The sequence below is a fragment of the Monodon monoceros genome, unplaced genomic scaffold (genome assembly GCF_005190385.1).
Source record: "Monodon monoceros isolate NGI ecotype Baffin Bay Population unplaced genomic scaffold, NGI_Narwhal_1 Super_Scaffold_13, whole genome shotgun sequence".
NCBI classification, from domain to species: domain Eukaryota; kingdom Metazoa; phylum Chordata; class Mammalia; order Artiodactyla; family Monodontidae; genus Monodon; species Monodon monoceros.
Genome location: NW_021703769.1, coordinates 23,621,626 through 23,630,025, shown reverse-complemented (window position 1 = coordinate 23,630,025; position 8,400 = coordinate 23,621,626). Strand labels below are relative to the sequence as shown.

The following is an 8,400-nucleotide window of genomic DNA, read 5'->3' as shown; positions in this document are numbered from 1 at the left end:
GTCAGAGAAAGACAAATACCATATGATTTCACTTATGTGAAACATAAAAAAACAAATGAACAAACATAACAAAACAGAAACAAACTCAAACTGGTGGTTGCCAGAGGGGTGGTGGGGTGGGGGGAAGAATGAAATATGTGAGGGAGATTAAGAGGTTCAAAATTCCAGTTATAAAATAAATAAGTCACAGGGATGTAATGTACAGCACAGGGAATATAGTCAGTAATACTGTAATAACTTTGTATGGTGACAGATGGTAGCTAGACTTATCGTGGTGATCATTTTGTAATGTATAAAAATATCTAATCACTATGTTGTACACCTGGAACTTATGTAATTTTGTAAGTCAACTATACTTCAAATAAAAAGTAAAAAATGAAAATCCCTCCCCCCCAGAAAAGAACTAACAAATACATTTATAACACCCTCCAGAAAATGGGAACTTTGAAAGGAAGGGAGATTCAATTATCAACCCCTGGAGTCTTTTACGTTTAGCTGTTTCTCCAACTGTATGAGAAAAACAAACTAGATTCGCAACTGTTTTTAGCCATGAACCCTTTCTTTGAATGAAATCTCATGAAATGATCCAATATGTAAAACAGAAAACCATGATCATCAAAAGCAGATTTATTGTTATAGTTTAGTTTCAAAAACAAACAAAGTATCATCCAGTGGTTATGAGGAATCTAGGAAAACCTGTCCCAGTAATGCCAACTTTGAGGTAAAGGGCTGACTAGGGCAGCTGAGAAGTGAGATTTTCTGCTTGGTGGGCTTCTTCTCCCTTGCCCGGTCATAGTTTTCAGGGGAGGACAATGTCCCTGGCCCTGTTGGGGGTTCCCATGGCCCTGAGCTCATAGTTTTTTTCTGAAATCTCGACCTATTCCGTTTGAGAGAGTAGAATTCCCTCATCAGATCTTCTACTTCCCACTGCTCTTCCTTCAGCCTCCGGCAACAGTGCAGGGCGGCGGGGTCAATGGGGTGTGCTTCAGTGTTGAAGATGTAACCCCCGGCCCCCAGGATGCACTCCCCGTAGGGGGTTATCACCGCATCGAAGGTGGAGCCATTGTTGTGGATGAAGTTGGTCGGGTCAAACAGCAGGTAGAGGTATTTCACGGTCTCGGCCAGGAAGAAAGACTCCATGCGGTTGTCAAGCTTGTGGTCTCGCAGATCTTTGATCTGCCACGTGGGGGAGGGAAGCAAGTCAGGCCAGCATCAAAGTACAGCAGAAAGGGTCAGGGGACCCTGTCAGGCATTCCCGCTCTGCCACTAGGTGACTGCAGGCCTTTGGGCAAATCACTTAACTTTCCAGAACTTTGCCCTTTTCCCAGCCATCAACATCTCTCACCCAGGTTATCACAATTTTCAACTGGGCTTCCTGCTTCCATCCTTACCCTAAAGTATATTTATATCATAAATCTTACCTGTCACTCCTTCACGGAAAACCCTCTGTTGACATCCCATTGCCCACAGACTAAAATCAAAGTCCTTATCGTGGCCTAACAAGTCCTTGGTGATCTGGCTTCTGCTCCCTCCCTGACCTCATCTCTTCCTGCTCTCTCCCTGGTTCTCGCAGTTCCAGCCACATGGCCTTTCTGTTCTGTGAACAAGCACATGCCCAGCCCGGTTCTTTTCATTGGTGTCCTTGCAACCTGGAGCACTCCTCCTTCAGACGCCCTCCCACTCTTTCACTTCCTTCAGGTCTCTGCTCAAATGCTACCTCATCAGAATGGTCTCCCCTGGCCCCCCTACATGATACAACAATCTCCTAACCCCTTTATCTTACCCTTTTGTGACTCTAAACATTGATCTAATCATTCCCTTCTTAATGATGTAAAAATGTAGCATCATTTACTTAGCTAATCCTCCCTTGACAGACATTAAGGAGGTTACCAAGTTTTCTGCTCTTGTAAACAACGAATTAGGAGTCTTTATGAAGAGAAATTCATACTGAGTTTACAGTCAGGGATGAGTAAGTTTACTTGCTACAAATATTTATTTTAGCTTCTCAGAATTAGCAATACATTTTCTTAAATGAAACTAATTCTCAGTAGACATCTATTTTACACCAAAAAAATGTGACTAAAACATGGACTTGACATACCAAGAATTATTATTCTCTTGCCCTGTTTGCCAAAGGCCAAGGAGTCAGTTGCCTGTTCCCATCATTTGCCTTGGAAGGGCTCCAAAAGACTTCATTTTCATGGAAATAAGTCAAGAGTTCCTAAGGGCCCAACGGGCTCATCCACTTTGGCTTTTCATAAAATACAACATATTAGAAACTAAAACATATCATTGCTTTATATTTCTCCTACACATATAGGTCTTTTCTTTAAAAACATGTATCTATGTTTTACTTACAGATAATCACATTACAACTTTTTGAAAAAGAAGGTTTTTGTTTGTTTTTAATTCCTTACCCTAAAAAAGACCTCTGCAGGCTTTTTGGCAAATAGGCTTCCAGGCTATTTGCTTACACATTTGGTTTTTACATGTCTGTAACCACTGTTTATTTCTGTCTTGCCTGCCTGGGTCCTCTCAGGATGTGACATGGCTCTCATCCTTAACCCTTCCAGTCCATTCTCCACAGAGCAGCCAGAGTGATCTTTCTAAAATACAAATCAGAGCATGTCACTGCTCTGCTGTAAATGCTCCCAAGGCTTATCATTCCAAGCAGAACAAAAGCCAAACTCTTCCCCACGACTTATACAAAGCCCTGCACAATCTAGCCCCTGCCTACTTCTGGGGCTGTTATCTCCTCCCACTTTCCTCCTTGTTCACGCCCTCCAGCCACACTGGCCTTCTTTCTGTCTTCCAGATACACATTCTTTGTTTTTTCTAGTAAAATGTCAGCTCAGGGGCTTGGTCTTTCTTCATTGCTATAACCCTCAGCCTAGCATAGCGCCTGGCCCGTGAAAGACGCTCAGTAAATATCTGTGAGACCAGTACAGCTGTTCCATTAAGGATCCCTGGGTTTGCAAATAAGGCTATAGGACTCTGTAATTCCCTTCTAGAATCCATTTTACAAGCCTTTTCGCAAAATGTTTCACAATACTCACCCTTGCCAAGTAGCCTATTCCGACAGCTAAAGGATCTATGAAGCAGGGAGAATGCCAAGGGCATGGAGTCAAGACCCCTGGGAACTAATCCTAGCTCCACCTCTACTAGCTCTGTGACCTTTAGCGAGGCTCTCAGCTTCTGCTCCTCAGTCTCCCCATCTATAAAATAAAGGCATTGCTTATATCTCTAAGGTTCCTTCCAGTGCTAATATTCCAGAGGCTCTTTAGCAGCAGGGGGAGACATTTCCCAATTCTTGGGCCCGTGGAAACACTTACTGTGGCAAATCCACATTCCACCTTGCTGATTTTTTCGATGGATTCCACAGCATCTCTTCCGAGTTCTAAGAGCGTGGGGTCCCCCGTGGCACGGTAGAGGTACATGGCGCTCTCAATGAGTTCTGCAAAGTTCAAAGTAGACCTTCCTTCACCCAGTGGCTGGGCAGAGAAGGCTTGGGGACTGCCTGGGCCAGTGAGAGATTCCTTCTCTCCACACCATGTCCACAGGGTCCCAACTAGGGGGAACATGGGACAACTCACTCAATACTGAATCTTCAGAGCCAGTATACCCAGTCTGAAGCTTAGTGGACTTAGTGGACCATGGAATCCCATCCCAAGGGAGAGACAGGCAGCCAGGTTCTGGGATAGGGAAGGTGGCAGAGGCGGCTGCCTATCTCCCAATATCTGTTCCCTCCTTCTTCCTTAGTAACAGAAAAGCTAACTTTATCCAAGCACATGGACGCCTAGACTAACAACTATTCCCAGCAGGCAGGTGTGGGATTAAGGTCCCTGCCACCAAAGAGAGTCATGTAAGGCCAGAGAAATAAATTTCTATTTTATCTAAGCTACTACTTTGTATTAGCTTAACCTAATCCTAAAACTTAAAAGAGTATGAGCCTGTCATTACAAGGCCCTTTCCAAGATGGGATAGGCCAAAAGATAAAGGTTAAAATACTCAAGAATCAACTTTCAATCTAACAAAGATGCAGCCATCAGTTCTCTGTGCCCAGAACAAGGCAACAGTCTTGCCCTGTTCTACACCACAACTGGAATTTGACGTTCACACACGGGCCCCATCATAAGATGAATATTCGCCAACTAGCCAACAGGAATTGGACCAGATGGGAATATTTATTCCAGAGAAAAGAAAACTTAGCAAAATGTGTTTGTTGCTTTCAGAGATCTAGAGAGCTGTTATGGAAAAGATTTGATTTCTAGGGTGGGCCCAGTAGGCAAAAGCTACAGTTCAACAGACTTTCCTACTTCTTCACCTCTTTTTTCTCAGAGAGGAAAGAACACCTCTCCCCTCCCTATACCAATGTCTCCTCCTGATGTTCTACATCCTGTTTCCTCCTAGCCCTTGATCAGTACTTTTCCCCCTTTTGATTTTTTACTGCAAACTCCATTACTTATTTTTGGAGAAAAGATCGCTGCCTATCTCTCCAGTTTTCTCCTACTTCTCTCTCTGTTTACCCCACAGGCCTCTAGACACTGGCTAATCTAATCACTCATATTCTAAGCAAGGATTGGGGCACATTTACTGGTAGATGAACACGCTGTGTGTGTTCAAAGACAGAAAAGATGGTGTCCTCATGGGAAGCCTCTCCTTATGCTTCTCACAGCTGGCTGACTCAGTGCCCAGGGCCAAGTATCTTGTTTCTTGTTTTCTCTTCCTCACACATGGGCCTGTGTATGCTAGTAAATGCTTTAATTTCCTGTATATCTAGCCAACTCTCTAGAAGAGGGTGACAGCCCAAGGTTTAGATTTGGACTTAGGTGGAGGTTAAGCCCTTCAGAGGCTTTTAGGCTAGGTTCTGTGCTCCAGCACTGCTGATCGGATACATGCACCAGAGCGTCAGGGACTAGCCAATCTAATCATAGAATAGTACCTTATCTCCCATTTGCTATTGTTTTGGGATAGGAAGGGTGACTGGTCTAAGACATTTCTGGATTCCTGGCTGTGGTACCTCACTTTCCACTGAGCATTCCTGCAAACAAAACATGTTGCCTCCTTAAGTAGTGAGCCCCCTGTCACTGCTGGTAATCAAACAAAGATGAGATAACCACTTGACAGGGCTATTGCGGGGGGATTTCGATTAGAAGACCTCTCAGGTTCCCTCTAACCTTGAGAATGCACATGTCTAAGTCTTACATTTAGTCCCAATCTCTGTCTTCATTTTATCTATTGGTAACATGGGATCCAATACCATCTGAGTATTTTCTCTTTAAAAAAAAAAAATGCCATGAGAATAAATGCATGAGAAATACTAAAAACAGCAGCCTCTAAGGAGTCAAAAGTGACTAATTTGCTGCTTCCAGTTGCTGCTTTACTCCTGTTTCTGGTCCCCCTCCAAGACTCCTACAGCAATCACTTAGGGGACTACAGGGTTAGAGGAGGAAGGAAGTGGAGCCGAGGATGGCAGGATGGGCAGAACCCATTACAAGGCCCATCCCACAGCTAAAAGGCATTCAGGTAGGAAGGGTCTAAAACAATGGGAATGTAACCCGTTTTGGGGGGGAGGGGAGATGACTGTGTGCTGACTCAGCTTCCTTCCGCTGTCCCCCTTTCCCTTCCTCTCCTCACAATGTTTAACTTTCCTTCAGTGAGTCATAAGATCGGAGCTGGAAAGGAACTTAGAAGAGTTCTCAAGTGTGTTGCCCCTTTCTTCTCTACATCTTGACTGCTGACCTGCAAGTGGGGAGGTGGACGAGAAGAGATGATTCACTCCTAAAGTCCATTCCAAAGTTCTAACGTTCCATAGATGCACAGCTTATCTGACCTGACCCACTGACTTAACGAAGTGTGCCTCCACGTCTGAAATCCCAATGGCAAGAACTCAAAAGGCGTCAGCCTGGCTTTCTCCATCTCACTTGCTTGTCTGGGTTTGAAAGAGCATAAGATGTAATTAGGAGACCTGGGTTCCAGTCCTAGCTCCTATACTTAACAGCCTTGGGCAAGCCATTTCAACCCACCAGGCTTCCATCTCCTTCTCTGAAAATAAGGGGGATAAATAATTCCTAGAAGGAAAACCATCCAGAGCCACTGGAAGAAGCAGATGGGAAAAAAATGGAGCTGTGAGCACTTGTGAGGCATGGAGCCTCATAGAAATGCGAGGGGTTGGGGTTCTGAGAATCAGAGCCTGTGGACTGGCAGTAGGCCAGAGATGCTGCTTACCCGGTCGAAGCGGGTAACCCTCTCGCTTCTCCACTGTATATCCCTGAGGAATGTTGTAGAATTCTGGGAGCCCCCCAAACTGCTTCCAGACGGTGTAGTAGTTGAGGAAGGTCCTCATGGCATTGTCAATGTCCCCAATGAGGGTCTGTAGGAGAGAAGTGGTTGTCAGGCAAGCAGCCACCAGGCAGGAAACCCACATACAAAACCCCACACACAGGCTTCCCTGGTGGCGCAGTGGTTGAGAGTCCGCCTGCCGATGCAGGGGACGCGGGTTCGTGCCCCAGTCCGGGAAGATCCCACATGCCGCGGAGCGGCTGGGCCCGTGAGCCATGGCCGCTGAGCCTGCGCGTCAGGAACCTGTGCTCCGCAACGGGAGAGGCCACAACAGTGAGAGGCCCGCGTACACCAAAAACAAAAACAAAAACCCCACACACAACCTCAGGGAAAAGAGGAAGCGAAGGCTTTGGGGCCAAAAAGACCTGTGATCAAACCCAGAGTCGGCCATTTACTCAGTGTGCTGCCTCAAACCAGACACTTAACTTCTCTGAGCCTCGTCTCTAACATGCAAAATACAACGTATATTTTACATTGTTGTGAGGGACAGAGGCTGTATACAATGTCCCTGCCTACCAGTACGTGCTCAGTCAATACTGGCTACTAACTGCTTTTAAGTAGGTAAGTCAGCCATCTGATTCAAAATTCTAAGAATAAGAAAAAGATTGATTGTACTTAATCTCACTCACACCCTACCCCCCAGCAAATAACCATTTTGCATTAGTTTGTAAACATAAGCAAAGATGTATGAGTATGTATTATTTCCCCCACATTAAATACGGCTTATTAAATATACTTTTCTGTAGCTTCCTTTATTCATTTAACAATACATCTCAATTTTTCCATGTAAGTACATAAAGCACTCCCTCCGCCTATTTATACAGTTGCGTAGTATTCCATTCCTTGGACCACAATTTAATTAGTTCCCTATTGATAGCTAGTTGGCTTGGTTCCAATCTTTTGTTATTTGCTACAATAATCAATGCTGCAATAAATAACCCAATACATATGTCACCTTAAACATATGTGAAGTGTGTCTGTAAGACACATTTCCAGAGTTGGGATTGCTGAATCTGAGAATATATGCACTTGTAATTTTACTAGGTGCTTCTATGTAGCTATTCATATTAGTGTAAGCTCACAGGGAAACAGCTGACCTTCTTGACATCTCCACTGGATGTCTCAAGGATAGAACAAACTTGACAGTTTCCAAACAAAACTATCGGTCCCTTCACTCTCCCGCAAAGCTGCCTCCCTCCTCTCACCTCTCTCCCTTTTCAGTAAACGGCACCACCTTCCACTGATTCCACTCTGGCCAGATACCTGCTGGCCATCCTTGACTCCTCCCTCTTCCCCCACTCCCCCATCCATTCCATCAGCAACTCCTATCAATTCTCTCTCTCTAAAACATCAAGAGTTTTCTCTTTATCTCCAGAGCCACCACCTGTTCACCTGCATCTTGCACTGGGATGACCTCAAAGGCCTCCTCACTGGTCCTACCACTTGTCTTCTCCAGTCCACTCTTCCCAAGGCAGCCAGAGTAACTGTCTTACTCAGTGGCTTTCCACAGGCTCAGCTTAAGGTCAAGACACCTCACCATGGCCCTCAAGGCCCTGAGCAATCTGGCCACTGCTGACTTTCCATTGACCGATCTTTCCCTTCCCTGGACTGTGGCCATGCTGCTTTTGTCTCTGATAAACACCCAACTCTTTCCTGCCTCGGGACCTTCACACATCATGTTTCCTCTGCCTGGAACATCGTCCCCCACCCCAGTTCTTCACATATCAGCTTGAGCATCACCACTTCTGAGAGGCCTTCTTATCTAAAGTAAGTCCCCATCCAATATTCCCTCTTTTCGCCTCTAATTTGTTTCCTTCATTGCAACTTATTATTTTATGAATTTGTCTAAGTTTTTGTGTCTCACCCTCTATAAACTTCACAAGGACAGGGCCTGGAATACAGCAGGCACTCAAATATTTGTTGAGTAAATGAACAAATTTAATGTCTATAAGCCTCCTTTCTTCATCTATGAAACATCGTTTACCTCGGTGTGTTGTGACTATTCTGTGTAAAATGCCCAGCACATAAATCATTCTTTCATAAGTATTTATCACCTCT

General features: G+C 44.8%; 1 protein-coding gene across 4 annotated transcripts in view; it reads right to left on the bottom strand.

Moving 5' to 3' along the window:
- Positions 1 to 608: 608 nt before the first annotated feature.
- The window catches only part of EDEM2 (ER degradation enhancing alpha-mannosidase like protein 2), a 48,516-nt gene continuing 40,724 nt past the window's right edge, over positions 609 to 8,400 (bottom strand). For 3 of the 4 annotated variants that reach the window (XM_029221486.1, XM_029221485.1, XM_029221487.1), the window contains 3 exons: positions 6,229 to 6,373; positions 3,333 to 3,454; positions 609 to 1,176 (listed from right to left, as the gene is read on the bottom strand). In XM_029221486.1, coding sequence (XP_029077319.1) covers positions 676 to 1,176; positions 3,333 to 3,454; positions 6,229 to 6,373 — 768 coding nt within the window. In that variant the 3' untranslated portion in view covers positions 609 to 675. Of the gene's footprint in view, positions 1,177 to 2,417; positions 2,607 to 3,332; positions 3,455 to 6,228; positions 6,374 to 8,400 lie in introns of all 4 variants that reach the window. The other variant, XM_029221488.1, reaches the window with a different exon arrangement.